Source organism: Haplochromis burtoni, unplaced genomic scaffold (assembly GCF_018398535.1).
Source record: "Haplochromis burtoni strain Fernald_Lab_line unplaced genomic scaffold, NCSU_Asbu1 Contig_8, whole genome shotgun sequence".
Taxonomy (NCBI): Eukaryota; Metazoa; Chordata; class Actinopteri; order Cichliformes; family Cichlidae; genus Haplochromis; species Haplochromis burtoni.
In genome coordinates, this window is record NW_024582369.1 from 1270311 (window position 1) to 1297874 (window position 27564).

The window sequence follows — 27564 nt, forward strand, 5'->3', positions numbered from 1 at the left end:
AAAAACTTATTTTCACATTGATTGCTGCACTACAGCATTAAAGCCATCACTCAGACACTCTGTTTGATGGACGGTTTGTGTCACACTATACGTTTGACTGCCACCTGTCCTTCCTGCCAACCCTTCTTCTTATGTCATTAAAGCAAAAAATTCACTCATTATAGTCTATAGACCCATAGATGGAATTTTATAGTACATTAGCTTATTTTTATTTCAAGTGTTATTTAATGTTATATTGCCACGAGGCTAAAACTGAAAACCTTTCAGAAAGTTGAGTTTAGGAAAAGTAAAACTCATAACTGATTCGATGATTGCAGCTGGATTTTAGAGGCCCAGCGCAGCTTAGACACGGTAAAAGGTCTTGACAATCTAATAAATAATAAAGTTTTAGTTAAGATATATTAATGTGTTTAAGCAGAGGAGGAGGCGGTTGTGTGTCTGACTGTGTGCGTTTAAGCGGAGATGCTTTTCTTCAGTCGATGCCTCATCAGGGATAATAGGCCACGATGATTCAGAACCGAATCGATGTGCGTTACAGTTGGAATTTATTCTCTCAGCGAACAAAATCAGCATCATTTAACCAAACCAGAGAAGATGCTGTCCACAACCTGTCACCTCAGCCAACATGCTTCATCTGAGTGCGCGCGCACACACTCACACACACTCACACTCTTGTTTGGTACGTCTACAGCTAGATATAATATTGGTATTGTTTGATACCCTAACTGAATATCTGCTTGTGTTGTAAATAGTTTTATTTGAAACGGATTGTGTTTTCATAATCAGCACAAATATGTCTTGTTAAATTACTAACACACAAGCATGTCTGTGCTTTCTTTTTTTTGTCTTAATGTCAAAACAAGGCACAAAAAAATGCATCATAAAAGCATCCCACTAACAGGTATTGTCTGTGTAGCCTTAAAAAAAACAGTGTTCCTGTGCTGCAGTCCTCCCCCCTCTTCTTGTAAAACTCTTTAAATCACAGCCACATGATGCACTTGTACTGGGTGAGATGATCCCTCGTTATCATGAACACAATTGCTCCCACATACTGTAAATATTCTCCAAAGTGCCAGCTGTGTATAGACCAGCAGCTGAAAAGAGTCCCTGAACCAATATGCTGTTCACTCTTAATTGCAAACTGAAGTTAATGGTGTATTGGTTAATATCTACGCTATACGCAGCTGTCGACTGTAAATATATTTGTGAAAATTTACATGCATGTCCTTTATAAAGCAAATAAGCTGAGCACCACAAGAAGATAGAAAGTAGAAACATAATATTTAAAGCCAAACTCATTTGTTTTATCCAGTTTTTGCAGAATAAATACGTTTTATTTTATTAGTTCGTAAGTTTGCTTTTATTACAGTTGTCTATGTTTAGCGTTGAGAATAATTTTTCACATTGATTTATATTGTTAGCTGGTTTAAGTTGACTAAAGATTGTAAAGTGTTTTCATGCATATCTTTATATTTAGATTGACTGTGAAAAGTCCCCTTTATGTTTTTATTGCCCTTCTTTAATATAATCTGCTCTCTCATTGTTTTGGGTTGGCTAGCACGAGTGTGTGCATTTTCTGTTTTGCATGTCATTCTCCAGTGTGGGTTGTTGCTGTGCATCGCATGTAGAAACACACCTTTGTAGATTTGCTCCCCTCATTCCAGTGAGATCTCTCCTTTTCTGCCTTAGTCTGTCTGTTTGGGATGAAGCGGCGCTCTGTTATATTCACCGTGGGTGTGTGTGGGTCTTTGCGTGCCATTGTGACGTCCCCCGCGCTGTGCACGTTGTCATTTTTCTGTTTAACAGCACTTTTTTCCCCCCTCTTTCCCTTTTGTCCTACTTCTCACCGCCCACTCTGTTTTTGTCCCCGTTGACTGTGTGCAGCAGCGCTGTGCTCAATCCTGTGCCGTGTTGATTATTTTGAACCCCGTCCCCTCACCCCTGGTGCTTCTCTTGTGGTTTTTGTTTTTGTTCTTGTAGTTGCAGGACCCCCGCATGTATGATCAGGTCTATAGGTACTTAGACCTTCCAGGGCAGGTATGTGAAAAAACAGCGATTATTTGATTTAAAAACTAAAAAAAAGAACAACTTCTACCTCAGCAGCTTGCTGCTGTTTTTTTTCCTCTGTTGCAAATCAGTCATGCTGAAATCTGGGAGTCAGGGATTGCTGTTTGACGATGGGCACGAGATTATCACAAAATATTACCCATCTTTCTTTATAGACTTTTAATCTTTGGAGAAAAAAATATTTACCCACAATTTGATTCAGTCGGTCAATGAGCACTCCCTGCTCCCAAGCTTGTGTGATGCAGTATTTTCTGTGAAGCGCTACCCCTTTAAAAAAATGTGCTTTTAAGTTTAAGATGATTAGAAAGCACAGATATTGTTAAGACTGCTGTGGTAGGTTGATGTTTATTTGGCACCTTAAAGTAAATTACAAAGAGGGACAGTTTGGATCAGTTATTAAGTTTTGGATTTGGTTGTTTGAGTGTGTGAACGCTTCTTTCTACTTCTGCATTGATAAATCTTGACTGTAATTTTCAAGCTCTGTCGTTCAAATGTTTAACAATCCTTCATCAGTTTTGGAAAATATATTTAATGGCTAATATTATTTTTTTGTCTCCTGCTCTTCTCCTTCCACTCTCATCCTCATTGTCATCCCCAAAACACCTCATGTGGATTCATCCACCACTTCCCATTATTCCTTTTAACTATTCCATCCCCCTCCATCCCCGTCACCGTCTTCGCCTCCTCTTCTAAAGCTGAAGGCGATCGACCGTCCACACGAGCCGGAGAAGATACCGCGAGCACCTCACGATCGTAAGAAGGAGTGGCAGAAACTGGCACTGGGGGCAGAGCTCGCCCAGGACTTACCTGAAGACAAACACAGAGAGGCCAACGGATCTGCGGGTTATCACGACAACAGGTGAGTGAAGGTGGATGGCACTAGTTAGTCAGGTGTCACCTGGTGGAAATAACGTGCACATTACATCATGAGAGCTGAAAATCTGAAAAACTTGATAAAAACAGATTCATCTGCAGGATGAAATCAATCATATGGACAAAAATAAATAGTGTCCTGTCCACAGAGAATCTGTTCACGCAATTTTCACTTCTGTGGCACTGGGGAAATGCAGCCACAAAAGGGATGATTAAGGTCCTTCACAGTTGTGATTGCTTTTATTGTGCCTCAGAGCTGCAGTGCCACTCGTGTTCAGTAATTTCCCTGCCAGTCAATGTGATTAATAAGAAAACATTTTATGCAAATTGGTAGTTTTGTTGGATTTGTCAGTAGCGTGGATAGCTGACACAAAATCTTTTCTGCGAGCACTGATGAGAATAGATTTCAAGCAAATGGACCATAGATGCGGTTGTCGGCGTTTGATTTACAATGTTGTGGATAACAGTGTCTTTTGATGGGCACTCACCTAGACTGCAACGGCATTGTCAACAGAATAATTGTAGCAGAAATTCATTCTTGTGAATAAAAAAATATTCTAAACTGCTGAGAAATGGAAACAGGAAGTGTATACTTTTGTGGCCTGTGAATACGTTTGTTTTATGAAAAGTGCCTCTTTACTTATTTTTACTTACTTGTTTTTATGTGTATATGTATATTGTGTGACCAGATCTTTGTAATGGCCAGAAGAAACCATAAACATGACCTTAAAGAACATAATGAGCGCAAGTATTTTGCTTAAAAGAAGCCAGTCATCCTCATACATTAAAAAAAAAAAAAAAAAAAAAAAAAGGGTCTTGAGCAATAGTTCTTCAGGCTTAGTGTCCTTAAAACGAGGAAACTAAACAAGTGGAGGAGAAATGAAGACGTGGTAGGCCTACAAAACTATTCCCAGCAGATGAAGAGTTAAAAATTGTTCTAAGAAAGAAATCCTGCAAAGACTGGACTCAGGACCTGAGAGATGGATCTAAACCCTCAGCTGGTCAAGAAGCCACTCACTGCTGAGGTATGCCAACTGAACAACAAGTTTCATGTGGTGACGATTCCACATTTTTCGATGATTTTCGAATCATCATGGGTGTGGAGATCAGGAGAGAGGCACAGCAGCCATCTGTAAAACACAGTGGAGGCTCTGTCATGATTTAGGGCTGCATTTCAGCCAGTGTTGTTGGAGATCTTGTCAAAATTGATGGAATTATGAACACAGAAATAGACCATCAGATTTTGATCCCCCATACAAGACCATCTAGATGGTCTCTGAGTGAAAACATTAATTTGTCATTTTTCTGCATGAAAATGATTCCAAACACGCTGCCAGTACAGTAAAAGCATACTGGTTCGTATAGGCAACGTGGGATCTTCTTGACAAAGAACAGAACAAAAGGCAGCCAACATCTAAAGAAGAGCTCTGAATGTCCTTCAAGAAGCCTGGAGAACTATTCCTGAAGACGACTTAAAGAAATGACAAGAAAGGTTCAGGCTGTGGTGGAGAATAAAGGTGGTCATACTAAATATTGGCTTTCAAATTTAAGAAAACTCAAATCATGTGTTGCTCAGGACTTTTGCATTGTGTTCTTAAGTGTTGCTGGCTACGATTACTGGACTCTGTGAATTCCATGACCCAATTACTACATAATTTCTGATCATCAAAAAGTCTTAGTGCTGTGTTTAATCAAACACAAACTCCACAGTAAATATAATTAGTATATTAGTATTAGTATATCTTCTGTTTTTTGTGTGTGAGTTTGCTTTGTGTTTGTTTTTCTTGTTTATTTTTTTTTAAATACATTATAAATATTCTACACACACAAGGTAAAATGATTGGGAACATACCTCAGTTCTATATACAGCACCTCCACCTACCCAGAATATGTAAGGTTTTGTTTAAGTGACATGATTTAAGTTCTGACAGATGAGCTTTATGCGGATAAGAATAGTAAGTGCAAAGAACACAAAACTGCACACACACACACACAAAGACTCACAGCTGAACCAAACACAGTGTGAATGAATGACTGGGTTTCTCTGCTCAGGACTCATTTGTACATGGAGCATTTGGACGGGCCCTTCTCACTGGCGGCGCTGCCCTACACTCAGATGAACGAATTGCTTAACCGTACAGGGGACAGAATGTATTCCCGACCTCACGACCCTCCACCGCCGCCACCTCCTATGCACCCACTGGGAGAGATAAAGCCACCTTCTGTGATCAGGTGAGTCATCAGCCTCAGTTTTCACTTTGTTGTTCTACCTACACCTAAAACATAAATGTGTGTTTCAAGCAGTTTAAAAAAAGTGCTAAGGAATTATCTGTAACTACTGCGATTCCCTCCCCATCTCTTAGCCTTGTTTATCTCATTTTCTCATACACATCCGTCAGTATCATAGACCGACCTTCAATTACTGGTTCTGAAGAGGTTGATGAATGTGTGGTTTGAGAGTGTGTGGAACAAAGATGAAGTAAAATAAGAAAAAGGCTTGTTGAAGGGCAGGATCAGCTGTGTGTTAAGGCCACTGAACATATTACAGGTTGTTTTTCTGCTGCACATATTGGCCACTTATGTAGCTGTTTTTGAAAGGATGAAGAGATCAGAGGGAATGATTAAGGTAACACTGGAGAAATCTTGCATTGATTTTTCTTTTCTTTTTTTTGTTTTTTTTTTGCACTTGCCCTTGCATCTGCCTTCTCCTCTTGCTCTTTTATTTACTTTATTCTGACCTTTAATTCGTGCTGATTTTCCTTTTTTTTTGCCATTTTAAAAGTTTCCGTCACCATGTTCCATTGTATCTCATTTTCTCGCTTCACCTCCTCTGAAAACTTTCCTTTACTACAGCACATTAAGTAGCGCTGCTGTCCTGAGAGGAAACACTCCACACTTTATTTTTTCCTCCGTCTTCTCTTCCTCCTGCTGTGCCTTTTTTTCCCTTCTCCTTCACCACAGGAGGAGGATTGATTGTGGACACATTCCTCTGTGTCGCAGTGTTAGCGGTGTACCAACCCCCGCAGGTTCGGCATCAGTGAACGGCCACTGTTATTCACACTCTTGTCTTTAATGTGCAAGTTACAATAAGCCGGTTGCTCGGTGATCTTTAACCTCTAATTTATTGAACTGACAGTGAAGTGGAAATACTTTGGCCTCGTCACTCTATCCATGCTCCTGTGACAACTCTGCAGTTTCACAAAGCAGCTGTATTTATGGTTACTTCCACACTCCCAGCAGCTGCTTCTGACGCATTGCTGCACATTTTTAATTGAAAAGATAAGAACGAAACAAACTCGGCTCTTGACATGCACCTTTTGTGAACAGGCAGTTTCTGTCGTTACAATAGTCAGGCTTTCCGTTTTACTTGGCACACGTGCATTTGTCGGTGACAGATTTAAAAATTCAGACAGATGATAGAGATAATTTTGGAGTTATGGGGGGGTTTTATTATGCATGATGTGCTACAGATGGTCTGAGGCTAAAAAGGTGGATGTCATGGATATAAATAAGCAGCTATGTTCTTCTTTCGCAGTCTGAGTCAAATTAGTTTCATAGAAAGTTTAATTGGGAAAATGCAAAGCCTGGTGTTAGACTGTCCCTGCCAGGTGGAATGTGCTCTTCTGCTGATCACACTCAGCGCTGCAAAATGTGGAGCAAATATTAGTCAATTTTGAGGCTTGACTAAGCTGCTAGTTCAATGGTTTTTTTTTTGTTAAACTGTTCTCCTCGTACCAGATATCCTCTCTCCTCTCTTCCCCATTCTAATGCTCAGATTGAACTTCACCAGATCATCTTGATCTCGTCTGCATACACTTGTTCAATGCACTTTTAAATGATCAAGATTACCAAAGGAAAACTAGACAATTTGCAGACAGCTGGAACCATAATATTTTGGCATGTTTACATTTCATAACCTCTATCGCTATATACAGTTTTCATATATTTTGTCAGACTATTAATTAAAAAAAATAACTAGTAACTGAAGTGCACATGTATATACAAGCTGTTTTGGTGGGTGTTGTTTTGAGAGAATTTATGGCATATAACAATCTTCCCAAGTGGAAAAAGTTGAAGTTACCTCAATTATCTCTCAAATTTTGCACATGAAGCACATGGTGACCAAAGTCCAGCCTCCTTTTTACCTGTTGGTGAGCGTTTTCTCAGATACTCTGAAAGGCTTAAAGAGCCGCAGCAGTGCACCACCACTGCCTCCACCTCATTCGTGTTTCTTCTTCCCTCCAGCTCCAGCTCGGGCTTTTCCGACAGCAGACCCCAGTCTCCAGCCCGGACAGCAGGCCACAACTCCAACACTCCTCCTCCTCCGCCTCCCCCTCTGCCCCCTCCTCCTCCACCCTTACCCTCCACAGGCTTGCGCGGCACTCCTCCTCCTATTCCTCCTCTACCAGTCCAGCAGCATCCCCCAGCCATCCCGCCTCCCCCCGCTCCCCTCCAGATAGCCCCGGGTGTTCTCCATCCAGCCCCTCCACCCGTGGCACCTCCCCTCCACTCCTCATCTCCAGCTCGTTTCCAGCAGGTCCTGGACAAAGGTCCATCCGCGGGTTCTGGTATTCAGTCAGACAGCACCATCCTGCCTCCTCCACCGCCACCACCTCCCCTGCCCCTCCCAGGAGCGCGGAGCTCATCACCGTGCCTATCAGGGCCACCACCTGTGCCCGCCTTCCCTTCAGCAGGAGCCATGGCCTCCCCTCCCCCCCACGCCGTCCACGACGTGGGGACCAAGAGGCACCATCCAGCCAATCTGCCACCCATCAGCGATGCACGCAGCGTCCTGTTGGAGGCTATCAGAAAAGGTGAAGTGTTTGTAAATGCATGTGCAAATAGTTCTTTAAAACCATGTTGTGACCACTTTTTCATAGTAGCAGCTTAACTGCCTCCAAATCTTGAAAAGATTGTGTAATGTCAGCTCTGCATGTGATGATAAGAGAATATATTCAGATATTTTTAAGCCTGTCTTGAAGCAAAACTTCCTCCAATCTTTGCTGCTTTTCTCGTCTTACATCATAGATAACTGTATTTTTGTAAATCTGTAAAAGAAGGCCGTGAAATAACTTTGAAGATGCCACTCTTTTGTTTACCGCCCTTTTCATTACTCTTCTAGGACCATAGGATTCATTTTTCACACTAAATGGTTAGAGAAAAGAACACCTAGCTTGGTCTCTATTAGATTAGCTTTGCATTCAGTTTCATCTACTGTATAAAACAAGCCTCTCATTCTTAGCTCTCTTACCCCTCCCTTTAAGCAAGCTTTCTTCTGATTGGCTGGCACTTGCAAACAGATTTAAATAGCAAGTGGGAGCAGGTGCTGCACTCAGTGTCACGCTGTGTCTAGAAGATCCAGCTTCATTGAGATTAATCAAATCGGAGACCAGTTTTTAATATTTCACATAAATACATTTTAATAAAGCAGGATAAATACTCATCTATATCCAAGTTATTGTTGCTGTAGTCGTTATAATCCTAATCGGGAATTTCAGGAGCAATGATATGTAATCATCTTTCTCTGTTTCCCTGCTGCAGGCATACAGCTGCGAAAAGTGGAGGAGCAGCGAGAACAAGAGGCTAAGCACGAGCGAGTGGGTAATGATGTGGCCACCATCCTGTCACGCCGCATCGCCGTGGAATACTCCGACTCCGAGGACGAGTCCGAGTTTGACGAAGGAGACTGGATGGAATGACGGCGGCGAGGGAGAGAACAGAAGGAATACCGGGAGCATGGAGGTGCCCCACCCTCCAGCAGTATCGCATCCCTGCACTCCACACCTCGACATCAAAGAACCGAAACACCGTTACGACCATCTTTCCTCTCTCTTTTTTGTTTTTTTTTTTGTTTATATCTTGTCATATGTCTGTCTGGTTGTGGTTTGTGTTCAGTGGAGGGACTCCACGTCGCCGTTGTCGGTCTTTCTAGTGTTCCAAGAGTCGTTTTTCTCTCTCTCTCTCTTTTATCGAATTCATTCTTCTGCACCTACCACGCGACTTTGTTTCGGCTGGATTTCTTGTGATGAAATCCCTCATGTTTACTATTGGTATACACGAAGATAACTTTTTTTGAAGAGCCACTTGTTTTCGTTTCTTATCTGTACCTTGATGTTGGGGAAAAACAAAAACAAAGAAGAAATTTGAAAAGAACAAATGAAGGCTTGTTGCATCTATCTTTAGTTCTCCAATATGGTTTTGCTGAACATGGCATTGAGTGAATGCTGCTCTATTTTAATCATCTTTTATTTACCTAGTACAACTGAAACACTTGTTTTAACAGGCCAGTAGTATCAAACCCTGACCACAGGCTGGGTTGTCGTCACCCCCACCCCCCCCCCCCCACCCCACACACTTTTTTTTTTGTTATCAGGAATGACTTTACCACTAAGGACAAGCAAAAGATTGTGTTGCTGTGTCATGTGATAATTATTGTATGGCTGAAATGATGGGGGAAACCATATGGCTGCTTTGGTCACATGTGTGCATATCCATCCACTTACATTTAACCTTTACCCCAGGGAAATGTATGCCTAGATACTGAGCTGTCTGGGTTCAGAGGAGCCATTTCTGCTATTGTTGACATCAGGCGCTGTCAAAGAGAAACACTAAGCCATTGTTTATATCGAGCTCCCTTCATTTTCTCACGCTCGTTGCCGCAGAAATGGACGGTGGAAGCAACTTGATTCTGTAGATAAACATCAGAATTCCTGCCTCTCTTATTATCCCTGATTTATTAAAAAAATTTTTAAAAAAATACAGCGTACAGAGAGAAACTTTTTCGAGTTTTGGGAATCTGACTGACACCAGATGCAAACCAGTCAACGTCACTGATGGCAGCTTTTCTCTCAGATCCCCTTTTACTGTTTAACTGCTCACTAACGGGAAGCCTTACCTCGTTTGGGACTACAGCTGTGCGTAGTACTGCCGTTTGAGGCGTAAGACAAGAAGCTTACATTCTGCCTTGTTTTGGCTCATTTGAAAGGAAATGTCTGCCATCCTTTTCCGTTCGTTCGTTTTGTTTTTTTCTTCTACTTGCCTTATTGTTCGTACAAAACGTATCGTTGAGTTGATGAATGTATTGTGCTGTTACTACTTACTTGCCTGCGCTTGTATGAATTCGCTGTTTCTATGTTTGGCTGGGGGGGAGGGAGTTGAAAGGAGGAAAAAAAAGATTGGATCAATACTGTATACCATGTAACTTATGTAACTGTTTACTGTAACAGTTTGCTTGAATTAATAAAAATCTAATGTTATGTTTCAGGGTTTGTTGTTGTTGTTGTTGAGGTTGCTTGATCGGAGTCCTGTTCTCTGTAAAACAATAACCGAGTTAGCTTAATTTGATTACGGTTGAACACAAGCCATGATTTCTCAGTGTGCTACACAGATTAAAAATGAAATTAATAAGAGCAGCGGCCCCTAAACCTCCAAAAGTGCAGATTTATTCACAAGTAACTGGATCATGGCCAAGACCTCGAACCAGTTGCTTTTAGAGACGAGTTGCTCCTTTCATTAAGCTGGTGCAATTTTGCTTTTATAATTATGACATGAATTAAATACTTAAATATAGTGGAAAAACCTACAAATATCTGTTCATTAAGAAAAAAGAGACAACTCAAATTTAATTTGGGAGATTGTAAGGTATTTCCAGTATTTGGGGGGAATTGAAGGAAATATTTCCAGCTGACATGAACCAAATAAAGGCTGATTGCTAAACTTGATTGCCAGCTGAGCCAACAGATGGGTTTGAGGAGATATTTGGTGATATTTGGCTTTCCTGGCTCGCCATAATCTGCTGAGAGACCAAAGCACTCAGAACGAGGTTTTTTGGGTTTTTTGCAACCAATTTCACCAAGCAACTGCAAGCAACCACTAACCAATATATTTTCCTAGCAAATTGTGGTTGTTAGGGAGGGTCACTGACCAGTCTGTAGATCTGCATGGCTGGGGCTTAAGCAACATGTTTCACAGTGACTCCCTGCCACCTCCAACAAACACTAACCAACCGGCTGGGAAATACACATTCTTACCTATCAATCTGTTTCCAGGTAATCTATGTGTAAAGGAGAATTTCAACAGATGATCCATATCCTGAACGCTGTACAAAAACTCATCCTGTTAGAAACATAATAACGCAAATAAAGAGTGAAGGTTGAAGTAAAAGTTCAGTTACATGTGCTTTCACACTCTTACGTTCCTTCATTCCCGTTTCTCTCTCAGCTCATTTTCACATTTCCTCTCGTCTGTCACCTCCCTAAACACTCCTGTAGTTTCCTTGTTTATTATCTTCTCACTTCTGTTCAAGTCATAGTTTTGTTTTCTTCTGTCACTCTTTATCCTCTAAGCCTGCTGTTTTCAAAAGACAAAACAAAAGATAAAACAAAAAAAAAAAAACAACCCACTTTGGGCCTTTCAGTTTTCCTGTCAGGGTGGCACATGACATGCGTGCCTCAATAGCATGCCAGCTTTGGGACTGCACGGATTAGAGAATCACAACATTTCGCAGTTTGCAGCCTGCTGGTAGGAGGAAGCCTTATTAATAAGTGCGAGTGTGTGGAACTAAGGGGAGCTGATGAAAAAGAGATTTAATTACCAGATACAGTGTGTTATTCTATTCGTGCTGGGAAGATGTCCAACTGGTTCACTTCAGAGGGAATTGTGTGATTTTTCTTCCCAGCATTAAACTGGAGTCAACAGACCTGAAACTGCATTTGCAAATAATCATTAGGGTGTGTATTTTAGGATCACACTGATGCATTATGTCGCATTGGGCTAATAACTTTATAGCTCCCTACCTGCACGTGCATGGATCCCCCTGTGTTATCTACACAGAAGTGAGAGCTTAGTGGAACTACAGCCCACTGTAATTTGTATATAAAGCGTGAGCCATAAACTTTAAATGATTTGTCTTTTTTTATTTATAGGATTCTTAAGACTGATTACACAAGAACAGGCATGTCAGCTGTTTATTTCTAATACGGATACACTTTTCTACTTCATCAAATCTTTAGAAAGATTTTTAATATGTAACCAAAAATGTGTATAAATACTGTGTAAACATAAATGCTGGGGTGGAAAACCAAAACAAAAGAGAAGGCAAAGCAGGGGTAGGTAGTGTTGAAATGAATTTACAGCAGAATGCCTTAGGATTAAAACAGCTTTTGTTTTTCCATATATAGTGCAGTTCCGTTTGCTGTTGGCATGTTTTCTATTTTAGCTTTAATCAATTTAATAAAGTGCTAATAAAGTCTTCTCACATGTACTAAGTTTGTATATCATGAACTACACATGCACTGCAAGAATGTCATTGCACACAGCATTCCTAAGAATCAGTAGTTTCAGAAAACTTTAGGACATTAAATTCTAAGTAAATGCATAAATATGTATGTTTCTTAAAAGATGCCTGCATAATTATTAGTAAGGAAAACAGTACTCTGGAAAGGGTAAAATGTGATCTGCTTCCAGCACAAAGTAACCAAACTTCCAATAACTGCAAAATCAAAAATACTCTTATACTAGTTAAGGCTAGAATATAAGGGTGAATGTTGTGCCCCTATTATAACACTCGCCCTTCTATCTGTTGTAATGACTCATAAAGGATCTATATTAAAGATCTTCCTTTGCTTTCTTATTTAACTTTGAGGCTATTATTTTTTCTTCGGGGTGGCTCCTTCTGTACCTGCCGTGCCCGCGTGCCAAAACCAAGAGACTGCAGGGACTCTGTGATGAAGCGCTGCGTCGGGGAGACACAGAGCATCACTAGCAGCTTGGCATCACCACCTGGTGGATGAAATGAGAGGTACATAAGGTGGAAGACAGATGGGTTTTTCCTGTCATTTTTGGGCACAAATTTCAACCCTGGATTTGGTTATTGTGGAGCTGAGTTAATCTTTTCCAGAAGACCCGGACACGGGAAATAGTGAGTCACTGGACATAAAAAGAATAAATAATGTGTGTGTGACTCACCTATGGCATCCTGCAGCAGATGAGTGAGTTTGCTGTTCCTGTAAGGGATGTGTGGTCTGTGTTCAGCCAGAGCTCCAAGGACATCGGACAGAGCCGAGAGACTACGGTTTATACATGATGACTCCCAGAGAGCTGCACCTGAAACTCCAGACATACCTGGGACACATTTAGACGGCCTAAAGTTAGATAATGTGCTCTCTAACTGAGGTTATTGTAGTCAGCCCTAAAAATCTTAGAAACATGGTGTCTAACCACATACTTCTGGATGGAATTATCTTGGCCTCCAGTAACACTGTGAGGAATCACTTATAACCAGGATGTGTCCTTCACTGTGCATATTATAGCAATATGCAGGACTGCTTTCCCGCATTTGGGCAATTTCTCTAAAATTAGAAACATCCTGCCACAGAGTGATGCTGCAAAACTAGTTCATGCATTTATTACTTCTAGGATGGACTATTATAATTCATTATTATCAGGATGCCCTTAAAACACCGTCAAAAGTCTTGAGTTGATCCAAAATAATGCAGCGAGAGTACTGACAGGGACTAGAAAGAGAATCTCTGGCTGTCTTTCACAGGATAACTTTGGTCCTGTCTCCCACCCCTCGCCAGAGCTGGTTACATCAGATGGCTGTCCTCCCCGAGCCTGGTTCTTCTCCTTCCCACTCTTGCCAAGTGCTTGCTCAAAGGGCATTTTTTGATTGTTGGGGTTTCCTCTCCATTACTGTAGGGCTTTACCTTACAATTTAAAGCGCTCTGTTGTGACAGTTGTTGTGATTTGGCAGTATAACAAAAAGAAATTGAACTGAATTGTTTTACTTTTGTTTTCCTGAATAACATTGCACCCAGTTACCTCACTGACCTCCTCAATCTGTATACTCCTTGTCGTGCATTAAGATCATCAAGTCAATTACTCCTGGCCCAACCTAAGTTTAGACTGAAGACCAGAGGCGATCGTGCCTTTGCTTCAGCTGCACCCAACCTTTGGAATAGCCTCCCTGCTTCTATTCGAGCCTTGGACTCTATCCAATCCTTTAAATCAAGATTGAAAGCATATCTATTTGACTTGGCTTTCATGACCAGTTAATACCCTTTTAAATCTTTTAAACTTTAAACTTTTAAATTGTTTAAATTTTTTATTAAATGTTATTAAATTTATTGTTAATTTTACTGCTGTTTTTGTCTTCTTAGTGGATTTTGTATTTATCTAAATCTTCTGGTCTGCTCTATCCTGTCTGTCTTTTGATTAATCATTTTGTAGTTCCTAGTCCAGGCTCTGACTGAAAAAAAGAAACTTCTAATCATATTTAGCTCAAACAGACTAAAAAATAGTCATGGAAAACTAAGCACTAGGCAGATTTGTCATGTCTCGATTCTCCGGTTTCCCAGTAAATTATTGCACCATAAACCACTTCCCAGAATGCCAACCTTTTCAAAGAATGTCCTCCTGCATGGAGCACCTACCAGCACACTCGCTGCCAGCCAGGTCCACCAGCTGAAGCTTTGTCCTGAACGGAGTCTGAGTGATGCTGTGTCTCGGGGAGGGGCAGGGAGAAAGGGACGGGGTCGAGCAGGGAGAGGACGCGGGGCTTGCAGAGGTTTCGTCCGCTGAGTGGTGGGCGGCGAGGTTGGCACGGCGACAGCGTGGACTCCACCACTCTTTCTGGGTGGAGCGCCGCATGTCCATCTTCGCACTCTGTAGCCTGCGGGCTGAATGAAAGAGCGAAAGGGTTACGATGCAAGAACGTGTGAACGGCAGGTCACTGAAAGAGGTCCTCAATGAATTCCCAGACATGCATCTCACCCAGGGCCACTGCATTGGGACTCTTGGAGGAAACCGTGAGGGTCACAATGAGGTGAGAGCGTGATGAGTCCGCGTGGACAAGGGTGGGACAGTGAGCTCTGAGCTTCAGAACGCTGCTAATAATCTGCATCACCTCAGAGGCATTACTCACGGGCCTGAAAAACATAAAGGGAAAGTCCTTAAAATACAAAAAAAAAAGATTACATTACTAAAACTGTTTTCAGTATTTTTAGATTTCTTTAATATATTATCAGTCAAATCTGCAGTTCTTCTTTGCTCTGTGGAGTCTGCTGGTTTTATTCTTGGATTCTTGGATTCTTGGATACACATCAGAGGCTTTCTTAAAAATTCACAATCAGCTTTAAAAGGCGACAACAATGCTTGTTCATTTAATTGTAAAACACTCAATATCTAGAGGAACAACAACCTTTCTACTAACTTTCACTGCCATATGTAATCAGATTAGACTTGTTTGCATTCTTTGACAGCTCCACTTTCTTAGTTTCTATATTACCTTCCTGTCCCAGTGTGCCTGTCCGCTTTGGGCAATCAGCTGTGAGGGTCCCAGGGGCTTTGTGTCAAACTAGGAGACATCTGTAGCACAGCTGAGGGCGCTTTAGAGGATGTCTTTGTCTGCATATATTGTATGCTTTTATGTTGAAATGCTTGTTCCATGTACGTGTATGGGAATATCACGTGATTTCAATCCAGCCTCAATAATTAGTAAGAAAAATTGATGGAGAGATGGATGTTGTCATAATTGGCACATGAATTTTTGAGTTATATAACAGATCCTCAACAGTGAGCTGGTCTGTGGTAAAACACATGGCAAACTTAGCTTTGCTGCAGCAAGCTGGCTGTCACCAGTGTTTAGACGTTTAATGGCTAGAGGAATACGAGACAATTTAAACCTGTTTTTTAGTGAACAAAGAGAAGCAATAGTGCCAGTGATATGGAGAGGTGGTGATTACACAGATCTGCTTTGCTGCTGGGCTGAAAATGTGTCTGTAGCATGCATATTTGAAGCATGTACACTATATACAGTGCTGTGAAAAGGTATTTCCCCACTTCCTGATTTTTGTTGTTGTTGCATATTTGTCGCACTTACACGCTTCAGATCATCAAACAAATTTTAATATTAAAAACATAACCCGGATAAATACAAAAATGCAGTTTTAAAATGATTGTTTTATTTATTATGGGGAAAGAAGCTATCCAGACCATCAAAAATGACCTCACAAACAGCGACCTCTATCTTAAGGGCTTCTGTTTAGATGAGGCACGACCTGTATGGGTGGAAATATGTGTTCGTTGGGCTGGCAAAGGCAAACTACTGTGAAGCAATAATGATTGTTAGCTGACGTTAAAATGTTCTACTACAACCACTACTCATTTTAGATTTAATTTAATTTAGCCAATAAACAGAAAATAGTGAAGGTTTAAGGATTAAGCTGTTTCGTTTTTTTCAACTCTGCTGCTGAAAAAAGTGAAACTTTCCAGTCTTATGAAGTTGCTAAGGGTAAAAACCTTTCAAGCAATTGAGAGCTCATCAGGAGTCAGGAGTCACCCTTTTGCTTTCCTTTAGCTTCATTTTCACCACTTTTCAATTCGGAGCTGAATTTCTGGCGTCTTATCTTTTTAAAGCTTCATAAACATGTGTTCATAGATTAGCTCGGAGTGGGCTGAGCTTCTTTTCTCTGCCCACTACATCCAGAAACGTGGCCAAGAGCAGAATTCCTGTCTGTGTGATCAAGAACTAAATAAAGTCTGAAAAACCAGAGGAGGACAGCTTGTAATTCCATGTGGGCCCAACGGTATACATGCCCTCTTTTTTATGAATGGTGATGATGATGATTGGTACACTGGTCTTAGTATTTTTATGAAAAGCCTTCTAGTATATTGCTCTTCTAGTATGTAGACCAGTCATACAAAAGCCCACATAAACTGCTGTATCTTAGCTCTGGCTCTACTCACTCAGATGTGAGGGAGGGGACCTGGCTGGCACCGGAGGCGGTGGTGATGACATCCCGTCTCTGGCCAGCTGCATTGCTGTGCTCATCCCTGGCCAGCAGGTCAAACACCTCATTGTTGTACACCTCCATCACTGACACTTCCACTGTGTGACTTTCTGCAGGCTTCTCAGAGATCAGCCTGGGCATCACATGGTAACAGAAAGGAAAGAAGCAAAACAAAGTAGATATTATGCTTTCTTGTGGATCAAACTACTAAAAAAGACTTGAGAAACACATCCAACCCTTTTTTCTCTCACCGAAAGAGCTCAGCAGCAGCCTTTGGGATAATACCCTGCTGTGCCTCCTGCTGTGTCCCTGAGAGCTCATCCAGGAACTGGGATCCCATCATGGTGTGAGTCTTCCCACTGCCTGTCTGCCCATATGCCATGATACACACATTATAGCTGAAAGGCAGGAAGCAAGGTGACATTCAATTACTGTCGCAGCCATGCAGTCATATTATGCTGCTCAGTTTGCTCCGCTCATTCACGCACCAGAGTGTTAAATGAAGACAGTTGAATTAATCCATCGGAATAACATTTGACTTGATATAGAGCTCTTTTTTTCCGCATAGTTTCATGCTCACCCATCCAGCAGAGATGTTAGAAGTGACTTGACTTCTTCAAACACAGCCTCCTGGGAATCCTCTGGTCCGTGTACCCTGAAAGAAGTGCACATTGCCACAGTCACTAACAACTGAAAAATAATTGGGGAAATGTCGTCCATTGTATGGTGATGCCAGCATATTGTTTTACCTCTCAAACTCAAACATTTTGTTTTGCACCAGCATCCCCGCCTTCATGCAATTCACCATCACTGTATCCTAAATAAAAAGAGGGATTAAAGTAAAGGCAGGTATGCAGCAATCAATGAAAATAATTTGTAAGAGTCGGCAACACTGACATCACTGACTGCTTGGATTACTTCCTCTGATGATGCAGACCTGATGGAGAAAACACTGGGTTATCTTAAGTTCTCTCATTTTTAACAACTTTTCTTCATTTAATTGTGTATTCATGTTGCATTGCCTGTTCACTCACCCTGATCCGGAAGTTGAGGACTGGATCTGGTCAAAAGGAAGAACTGGACGCACCCTGCAGTGAACCCGAATGTTCCCTCTGAGCTCCTGAAGTGAAACAAACATCAGTGATTAAAAGATTCAGTGCAGCTCTTTCTTTTTATTCCATCATCTAACATTTTTGTCTTCTTACCACCAGTGTGTTGTGAAGTTCTTTCCGCTTCCGCCTCTCTGCCCTGCAGTTCTCCCTTTCTTCCTCCAGAGAGTGCTCCAGGGCTGCAACACGAACCTGCAAATCTGCACATGGTGTGCACATTTTTCAGTCAGAACTAAGGTTCAGTGTATCACACAAATATTCAACATCATGCTGTCCTCTTTTTAGCAACATATCCAGTCACGGTAAAAAGAAAGTGCACCCTGTGTTAATTCTAAACTTCTACATATCAGGTAAACAACACAACCTCAGATGAACGCCAACATTTACACCAACTAACATACTAACTGATGCCTGTAGAGTTTGAGTTGTAGCTCTTGGGTTTTTTGCAGTTTCTCTGATCATTGCACAGCTTGACTTTGGGTTGAATTTGCTGGGATGATGCCACCTAAATGCTTCAGACCAGTAAATCTTTTTTTTTTTTTTTAAATTATATTTTGATATGTAAAACCTTAGAATTTGAAAAGGATACCATTTGATTTTTATCATGACTGTAAAAATGAACTGTGAAAGGCCACAACTTTGTCTCTGTGTTTAAACCTTATTTGAAACTATAAGAAAATACTTTTATTTTATTGGGGAAGCTTTGAGAAAATGGACTGGACTTTAATATAAAGGATATCGTCTCAGAAAGCTGACACTAATATACAGTAAAAGACATGGATATTAAGGTATTCATATATCAAAGTGCACCTAGTTTTAATCAACTTACAGCATCGTATTTTTTGGCAGGTTTACCTGAACATTATCTAATATCCTTCTGTCTTTGTGATCAGCTGGTGACATCTGCAGCAGAACTTTTTAACATCTTAAACTTCTGAATACTGTTATTGTCAGCCTAAAAATAATTTTATGTGAAATTTTAGTCAATCAAATGAAATCCTAAAGTCAGAGTCCACATGCTTTAAGATGTGCCTCCTCTAACTGCTGCTTCACTGTTTCGGGATGCATTGCAGTTTTCACATTTTAAACAAAAAAGGTTTCAAAACACCAAAAGTATCACCGTCACTGCCTACAGATGCTACTTTAATATTAACCTGAGGTTCCATTCAGATACTTACTCTGAAATCCATCCTCACTGTGACCGTTCAGAGATGAGTTGGCTTGCTCTACTTTCTCCAGGAGCTGCTTGCTCTGCTCCTCCAACTCGGTGGCAAAACTCACATACACTGCAAACAACTCACTCAGGTCATGCTTCACAGCCTGCCACAAACACACAGAGTGGACAAATGAAGGGAGTGTTTACACAAAGCCTTCCTAACTATACATATTCTCCTAAGAACCGAGGAAAAAAGGACCTTCCCCTTCAACTTTTTTGTGATTTCCTGCCTCTTTGGAGCTAAAAGAGGCCACCCAAACACATGAAATATCAATGGAAAGCCCAGGATGTCCTCTATTTAGTACATCAGGACTTAGTATGGTAGCTCAAATAAGTCAAAAGATATAGACAAAAAACAAATTACACAGGATATAAATGAATAGGCTGGTTCTCAGGAGGATATACATATAGCTTTTTCTTTAGCCTTTACTTGACCCAACTGACTTAGCTAATTATACACCAATCTCCAGCACTGAAATGTAAACATTTCTTGAAAGCCAAGTTTCAAACAGCTAACTTATAGTTTGCAGAGGGATAGTTTCTTTGAGGAGTTAGAGTACATTGTAGCACAGAAACAGCCTTTGACAGTGGACTCATGTCTATGTTTGTCCTGTTAGAGATCAGGGCAGCGTTCGATGACAATAATTTAATACAGAGATTAGAACAAACTATTGGCATTAAAGAAACTGGGCTGCTGGGGTTTGAATCATATCTGTCTGATAGACTCCAATTTGTTCATGTAAATGTGGAATTTTCTTCACATGCAGAAGTCAGTCATGGAGTTCCACAGGGCGCTCTGCTGGGACCAGTACTATATACATTATACATGCTTCTCTTCTGCAATAATATTAGAAAACACTGCATATATTTTCATTGCTATGAAGATGATACTCAGTTATATCTAAACCCGACCTAAACAGATCAGTTAAACCAAAACACTGCAGCTAGACTAATGACAGGGACAAGAAAAGGAGACCAGATTTTTCCTATTCTGGGTTCTCCTCATTGGTTCCTTTACAAATCCAGAACTGAATTTAAAATCCATGATCATCATGACTGACATAATCTCGAACAATCAGGCCCCACCAAGTTATCCTATTGTTGAATTTCTAAAAGTAGAACGGGAGGCAGAGCCTTCATCGTCACGTTCCTCCTCTGTGGAAACAGCTTCCAATTTAGATTCAGAAGACAGACACTGTCTAATTTTAAGATTTAAGGTAAATTTTATAGTTAAGGTTGCATCAGGTGACTCTAAAGCCTCCTTTAGTTATGCTGCTATAAGCTCAGACTGGTGCTGACTGCACCACTGTCTTTTCACTCAACACATGTTAATACAACACTGCAGCATGCCTTTGTCTTCTTCCTCCCTTAGTCTGTGTTTTGTCTCTTTATGCTCTCTTATTTATTTTCTCTTCTCTCCCCTCTCACTCCCAACCTGTCGTGGCTTCCCACTTCCCACTATCCTAAAGTGTTTGCTCACAGGGAGTTGCCTGATTGTTGGGTTTTTTTCTTTTTTTCTAATTTGCTACTATATAAATAAACAATTGAACTGAATTGAAGTAAAGTGAACTGAACCCAAGTTACTATCTACCACATATACACACATCTCAATATATGTTTACCTGAACCCCTGAGAGAAGCTTGATGAGGGCTGATTGGGTTATCTTCCGTGTACTACTCTGAAGCTGATGATCGTTCACAGCCTTGGTTCCCTCATCATGGTCCCGGCGCTGTCTACCCGAACACTGAAAATCAAACGTGCAAAAGTGAGTCATCAAAATTTCTCTTTTATATGAAGTTAAAACGTAGTTCAACATCAACAATTCAATTCAACCGGTTGCAGCAGATGGCCGCCCCTCCCTGAGCCTGGTTCTGCCGGAGGTTTCTTCCTGTTAAAAGGGAGTTTTTCCTTCCCACTGTCGCCAAAGTGCTTGCTCATAGGGAGTCATATGATTGTTGGGTTTTTCTCTGTATCTATGAAGCGCCTTGAGACGACTTTGTTGTGATTTGGCGCTATATAAATAAAATTGAATTGAATTGAAAAACTTACCACATCATTTTTAAGGTCTGCGATCAATGAATGGAAATACAGAGGGTTAACAACAAGGTGCACACCACTGGTTACACTAAAGAACAACAAGGCCAGATTAGGCTTTGCCAGAAAACATCAAAATGAGTCTGCACAGTTCTGAAAAACTTCTTTGGACGGATGAAACCAAGATTACATAAAAGTATGGAGAAGGAGAAAATCAGCTCAAGATCTCAAGGACGCCGCGTGATCTGTCACACACGTTGGCAGTTGTGTGATGACATTGGGCTGCTAATGTGACTGCCGATAGAAGCAGCAGGATGAAGTGTACAGACCTATACTCTCTGCTCACATTGAGACAAATGCTGCAAAACTGATCGAACAGCACTCATTATCCAGCAAATGGATAATGATCCAAAGGAAAAGCAATCCAAGATTTCCTTAAGGCAAAGAAATATGATATGCTTTAGTGGCCAAGTTATTCACCTGATTTCAACCTGAGAGAATGTGGTTTTTATTTACTGAAGAAAAAACTGAAGTCAAATAGAAGCAAAACATCATCATCCATGTAACAAAAAGAATCCTTATATTTAAAATTATGTTTGGTTGTCCAATTCATAGCCTCTGAAGGTGGTGGATTGTGTATAAAAATAGCTGTAAGTCCTAAAAAGTTACTGCCAAATTCTTGTAAAAACACTTAATTTAAGCTGAAAGTTTGCACTTCAATCACTTCTTCATTGTTTGCCTTTGTACTGTGGTGTACAAAATAAAATGTGCCTTTGCCCAATAAATTATGGATCTAAGTCTTAGAGAGTGGAAGGGAAAAAAACAAATGAGGATGAAGTGATCTGTAAAGTACAGTGAAGGGGGTAACAGTCATTTGCACATAATTCTGGTGCATTTGAGCTACATGCCTAACTAATGAAACAGCTTGATAGAAATTATGATCCATTTTGTCCCAATGTGCCATTTAGATACACATTCAGTTAACCATCCATTTAAAGCACTCAAATAGAGACCGATTCGAATGTTCCCGCACATAGCGTGAGTACTAAGGTGTAATAAACCTCATGCATTTAAAGTAAGTGCACAAGCACACTCCAACGCCTATTGGCACTAAAAATAATTTAGAAAAGAAAGAAAGAAAGAAGTTATGCACACAAAAGCTGTGCTTGAGGTCCATGAAAAACCATGATAAATAAGGTGCAGACAGGAAAATACTAGAATAAAATGATCAAAATCTACTTTTTGGCTAAAGATGAGCCTATATGTGTGTTAGATGTCAAAAGTATTCTCACCTCTGCAAGTCTTAAATGAAGAAGGGCATTCTCTGTCTCCAGTTCAAGTATTCTCTCCTCTTTACTCTGAAATACGAAGAAATGTGTCCTGAAGGATTTGGGATGCAGTTTGCACAACTCATGTTCAGTAACTTGTAAAAAAAATCTAATAAACCAATAATAAACCAATAATAATCTAATAAACCATTCCCTAATGTCTAACAATGACTCACCCTTAATTTGTGCTCCAGCAGGTGTACCTGATGAGCAAATATTTGGTCTCGGTTTATAAATAGAGGCATTTTCTAGAAGGAAGGAAGCAAGTATAGAGCAGCTTGCCTGGCCTCGTCCCTTTTCTTTCTCAGCTGATCATGTGTTGTCCTCTCAGGTCACATAATCAGATTAGCAATGCTCAGCAGCAACTCTCTCAGTTCTGTTTTACCTGTCTGTGTTTGGCAGATGCAGACTACAGTATGTTGCCTTCATACTGGCATGAGAACAATAACCGTTTAATTGTGATTTGAGCATGACAGCATTTTTTTTAATGACTTGGCTTTCTTCACTTTCAGGTGTTGGGAGTTATTTGTGTTTATGCGGCCAAGTGTTTGTCACTTTCCACCGACAGAGGGCAGCAAAGTGCGCGAAGAGCGGTTCGTCAAAAGGAAGACGTAAACATTACGAAGAAGAAAAATAGTTCCGCATAGTCACAGGTTTTTTCCTGTCAGGCAGGAGACTCACTGCACTGTGGTTCTCCGGTTTGGTCACAATATGGCAAGGCTAAAAGAGAAAAGGCGAGAGAAAATCAGCGTCGCCTCCGAGGTACAGTGTTTTAGCGTTTCTCTCACATTTCCCATCTATCTCTCTGTTTAGCTGACGTCTGATAGGTGCTGTAGCTTTCCCCGTGTACATTCTTGAAATTCATTCGTTTAGGTCGCTCCCTGCCTCTGTGTTTTGTACGTTGACCTCTCCGTGTGTCACACCTGTAAAATCCTACAGATTGATCGTCTGGAGGAGCAGCGGGTGCGTTGCCAGGACAACTTAGAGAGGGCGGAGTTCAGGAGCAGGAAGGAGAAGCTCTCTGAAAAGCAGAGGTGAGGCTGAAGGAGATGATGAAGACTCCACGTTAGTGTGTATACCTCCCACTGGTATTTCAAGACAACTTTGGCCTTGGGACTGGGACTGTTGTGGAGGAAACGCCCTGCAAGACTGTCCTTGTTAAAATATATACTTGTTATTTATTCCTGCTTAAAGCACGTTATTATTTATTATACCTGTTTTCAGTGATATCAACTTTTGGTGCCCCTCGTGGAGGGCTACACCAATAAGCTGAACTCAGTTGGTGCAGCCCTCCACAACAGTCCCAGTTTCTCATCCGGCTCTTTGGGAAAATGAATTGCCCATCCATCACATTTGAGGAATTCAGGAAGCGTGTCTGTCAAAATCAGCCAAGCTTCCTGCTTTGGAAACCCCTTGTGAATAAGGAAATAACCAAAAGTAGCTATTAATACAAAAAACAATATTTTAATGAGTTGAACACTAATCTGAAGTCTAAATAAAGTGTATGAGTTGAGAATATAGATTTTAAAAAGGGATTGAAATAAACGATGAACATAAGGGAACAAATGAATGTGTTGTTCTGTTGCATGAGGTGTGAAGGATTTGTGTTGGATGTGCTCTTGCATGTCTTTGGCTTTCCTGTTTGTGGCTGTTTTGTGGTAGTTGCAGGTCTGTGTGGCTCTTTAGTGAGCAAGAACTCATGAAAAGCCATCTTGTGCCACTTAGAGATAAAAAAAAAAAGAAATAATGTAAAAACTTCACCCAACAGTGATGTTTCTCCTTAATATTGCCTTTTTTTCTTTCTTTAAAAAAAAATCAGACAAGATCTGGAGGATGAAATGACCATCATGAATGAAAGGGTGCAGAAGCTAGGTGAGCCTTAATACTAAAATTCTTGTTCATGTGTATTCACTGTGTGTTCTTACTTTTCCTGTGTATTTGTAATATTTATTGAGCGCTCGAGGACCACATAGTCCCGTTTTCACTAAGGGTTAATTGACAAACTGATTAGCAAACTAATCAACATGTCATATTTAGTCATCCTGAAAGGTGCATTTTAAAAAGAAAGCAGGTGAAAATAAAATGTTATTGATGACACATTTAAGGAAACTGAAGAATGTCGTGCTTTTTGAGTGTAGTATACAAAATATTTGTCTTCTGTCTTGTTTTGACTGAGCCAGCTTTCCCATATAAAAAAACAAAAATAGTTTCAGTATGTTGTAAACTGGCCCCAGGCTGCGACAACAGATCATTTGCTGGTTTTGCTCGTGCCAGAGGACTAAAAATAAATAGAAAGTGATGGCTGCTGCATATTTTATACAGTTTTTCTTTTGCTTTTCCAGACAAGGAGCTGGAGATGTTACGAGGTGAAAACCGGAGGAACATGTTGCTGTCAGTCGCTCTGCTGGCTATCAGTGCTTTCTTCTACTACGGGTTTTTCTACAACACAGACAAGTCATAAAACCACACTAAAAATGGGACCCATGATTCTGCAAAGAGCATCAAACTCAAAGCCATCTTGGTACAGGGACACGGTTGTGAACACATGAAAAGGCCCAGCAGACAAAGAAAATGAATTCTGGTTATGCCTTTATATATTTGACCTCTGTACACTTGTAACACTATTCTTCATCTGAATGTTTACCTTATGCTGCCTTCCATTTGCCTCAGATGTCCGAGCTGGGAGTGACATCAACCCTGAGTTAGTAAGGTAACAAAAGTAAGGAAATGTGGGATTTGTTTTGCCTTTTAGCACTTAAAAAACATTGCTCTGCATGTGACTTTTTTAGCAAGTCGCAGAAACATAATAGTAATAGTACAAATTACAAGTGTTGCAGTTTTGGTTGCGGATGCTTCGACTTTCTAAGTCTGACAGGAAACATCAAATGAAAGCAGCATCGTGCTCCTAACAAACCACCATGTACTTGCTGTATTTTGCGCAACATGTCAAATAGATACTTTATCAAGCAGTGCCGGACAAGTCTGCTTTTCAGTCATTTCAGTAAGTGTTTGTATGCATGGTACACAGTATTTGTGCAGTTAAATGCATGAAAATATTTGATATTTGTGCCCTTTGTATTGTCATTAAGTCAAAGGCCGAGCCTGGAGATTTTTTTCTTTCCTTTTATCGATACTCATGCTGGTCGTACACCTACCTCCTAATAACTGCGCTTCCAGAAATGGCCAACATGCTCACAAATGTCCTTTGAAATATGACTGTACACAGTTATGCTCTGAGATTTGGATTTTTTAAATAATTGATCTGTTTAAATGCTTTTTTTTTTTTTTTGCCATTTGTGCGTATGTCTTTTAAATCCATATAATAAATGCTTTGTGCCAAATTCAATGCATATTGTTTACTCTTTATGTACTATTTGTAATGTGCTAGGGTTTTTTTTAGTGACACCTTTATTTATTTTTTATTTATTTAGAGAACTTATCCATTCATTCTTCCTGAAAGTAGCAGACTAGGATTTATCATGTTCTGAGAGAACATGTAGGAGATTTTTTTTTTTGTAATTTCACAGGTACAGAAGGCGTGATCTCTTCAGGAAACATATTGTTAGTGTCAGAGGTGACATTTTTCACCCAGTCACACAGCCATTGCAGGATTTTTGTGGCAGGGTGGGGAAGTCTGATTTAAAAAGTCTTAAGGCCTTCCTATAGTTCTGAGAATGTAATGATTAAAGCAGCATTCCTGTGTCTTATCTGTTTAGCCTGTCCTTTTTCATCAGCAACATTCACATGAGGGACTAAAACCACCAAAATATGATCTGCATTTTGTTTTTGTTTTTTTTATTGTTATCGTGAGAAGCATTACAACAGTCAGCAAGTCAGAAGTTTTTAAATCGTACTCTTTTAATATTGTACACTTTACTTATATGTGATCTGACCTTATAGATGAGCTGGACAGCTGTAAAAAGCAATATCAGTGTACGGTTATGACAGCACTGTAATCCATCGCAGTTTGAGATTTTTTAAATGCATTTATTTATAGGTTGTTTAAGATCTTCAAACTAGTTTTAATATTAGACCAAAAAAACATGATAAATATAAAAGGTACATTTTTAAATGATGATATCATGTCAACAATCTAAAGTCATTGATATCTATCAGTCTGGAAAGGGTTGCAAAGCCATTTATAAGGCTTTGGGATGCCAGTGAGCGACAATGAGGGCCAGAGTTAAATATTTAACAATGAGAAACAGACTGGGCAAAAATGGCATCCACGGGAGAGTTCCAAGGAGAAAAGCTCTGCTAACCAAAAAGAACAAAAAGACTCGTCTCACATTTACCAAAAACACACTTACTGTTTGTAAGAACGTCTTACAAACAGTCAGACATGCTAGTGGTAGTGTGATGGTTTTCGCTGCTTCAGGATCTGGACGTGAATTCATGAAACTATGATCTCTACCAGAAAATCCTGAAGAAGAAAGTTCAGCCGTAAGTTCATGCTCTGAAGTTCAAGAGGGCTTGCAGCAGGACAGTCATCCAAAACAACTCCACAAACGAACAAACCAAATAGAATAAATATAAATAAAAATTAGTGCCCCAGTGAAAGATGCTTTGGAATGATCTTAAACAGGCTGAATGACTTACAATTCTTCAAAGAAGACTGGGCCAATGTAGAAGACTCATTACCAGTCACCACAAAGGTTTGATTGCAGCTCTTGCAGCCAAGGGTGGCACAACTAGTTATTAGTTAACTAGTTGTTAACTGCTTTTTCACACAAAAAAAGAAAAATATATATTTTGGTGACGTTAGCCTAATATTAAACTTTGATTATCTGAAACTTGTGCCTTATTACCACGTTTAGACAACTTAAAAAAGGACAGCAAGTCCTTTAAATAGATCTTCAGATGTTCCACAAGGAGCGGGTGGGTTATTTCTTGATATGGTGTTAACAGACAACAACAACAAAGAGAAAGAGAGAGAGAAATTAAAGGTCATTAAGGAAGCCAACTATCAACCTCTGCTATTTCTATAACCTGACTTTCACCATTGCGTGATCAGTAATCACCCTTTTTGTGGACTGTAACAATATCTTTCTCTTAAAGCTCATTTCTTCATGTCCAATATTTATGGAAATCAGACAGGAAATAAAATTCTTTGTGTCTAGGTTGTTGGGTTAGGCACACTTTACCT

General features: G+C 40.3%; 3 protein-coding genes across 6 annotated transcripts in view; 2 read left to right on the forward strand and 1 right to left on the reverse strand.

Annotated features, from left to right (window-relative positions):
- Positions 1 to 10203, forward strand: part of wasf1 (WASP family member 1) — a 64716-nt gene extending 54513 nt beyond the window's left edge. For 3 of the 4 annotated variants that reach the window (XM_042225983.1, XM_042225987.1, XM_005914546.2), the window contains 5 exons: positions 1981 to 2037; positions 2763 to 2926; positions 4993 to 5172; positions 7186 to 7754; positions 8482 to 10203. In XM_042225983.1, the coding sequence (XP_042081917.1) occupies positions 1981 to 2037; positions 2763 to 2926; positions 4993 to 5172; positions 7186 to 7754; positions 8482 to 8639 (1128 nt within the window). In that variant the 3' untranslated portion in view covers positions 8640 to 10203. The remainder of the gene's footprint in view (positions 1 to 1980; positions 2038 to 2762; positions 2927 to 4992; positions 5173 to 7185; positions 7755 to 8481) is intronic. The other variant, XM_042225994.1, reaches the window with a different exon arrangement.
- A 101-nt stretch (positions 10204 to 10304) lies between these two features.
- On the reverse strand, positions 10305 to 22975 carry kif25 (kinesin family member 25). The gene is made up of 15 exons (XM_005914543.3): positions 22595 to 22975; positions 22383 to 22448; positions 20678 to 20800; positions 19018 to 19159; positions 17936 to 18039; positions 17765 to 17850; positions 17628 to 17667; positions 17480 to 17547; positions 17311 to 17385; positions 16982 to 17128; positions 16687 to 16863; positions 14713 to 14867; positions 14373 to 14618; positions 12907 to 13062; positions 10305 to 12720 (listed from the first exon to the last, which is right to left on the reverse strand). The coding sequence occupies exons 1-15, from the start codon at positions 22661 to 22663 to the stop codon at positions 12569 to 12571; spliced, it is 1806 nt and encodes a 601-aa protein (XP_005914605.1). The 5' UTR covers positions 22664 to 22975; the 3' UTR covers positions 10305 to 12568.
- A 57-nt stretch (positions 22976 to 23032) lies between these two features.
- Positions 23033 to 25764, forward strand: ccdc167 (coiled-coil domain containing 167). The gene is made up of 4 exons (XM_005914544.3): positions 23033 to 23180; positions 23358 to 23452; positions 24238 to 24290; positions 24761 to 25764. The coding sequence occupies exons 1-4, from the start codon at positions 23130 to 23132 to the stop codon at positions 24877 to 24879; spliced, it is 318 nt and encodes a 105-aa protein (XP_005914606.1). The 5' UTR covers positions 23033 to 23129; the 3' UTR covers positions 24880 to 25764.
- Positions 25765 to 27564: the final 1800 nt, after the last annotated feature.

What these genes read in the sequence shown, in the direction of transcription:
- kif25 (XM_005914543.3), bottom strand. Translation starts at nt 22,663, where the DNA reads ATGCCTCTATTTATAAACCGAGACCAAATATTTGCTCATCAGGTACAC. An exon ending in AGCTTCTCTCAGGGGTTCAG is followed by an intron (nt 19,160 to 20,677) that starts GTAAACATATAT and finishes TGTTTGTGGCAG; the next exon opens with GCTGTGAAGCATGACCTGAG. An exon ending in AAAATGTTTGAGTTTGAGAG is followed by an intron (nt 17,386 to 17,479) that starts GTAAAACAATAT and finishes CACTTCTTTCAG; the next exon opens with GGTACACGGACCAGAGGATT.
- ccdc167 (XM_005914544.3), top strand. Translation starts at nt 23,130, where the DNA reads ATGGCAAGGCTAAAAGAGAAAAGGCGAGAGAAAATCAGCGTCGCCTCC. An exon ending in AAATCAGCGTCGCCTCCGAG is followed by an intron (nt 23,181 to 23,357) that starts GTACAGTGTTTT and finishes AAAATCCTACAG; the next exon opens with ATTGATCGTCTGGAGGAGCA. An exon ending in TGAAAGGGTGCAGAAGCTAG is followed by an intron (nt 24,291 to 24,760) that starts GTGAGCCTTAAT and finishes TTGCTTTTCCAG; the next exon opens with ACAAGGAGCTGGAGATGTTA.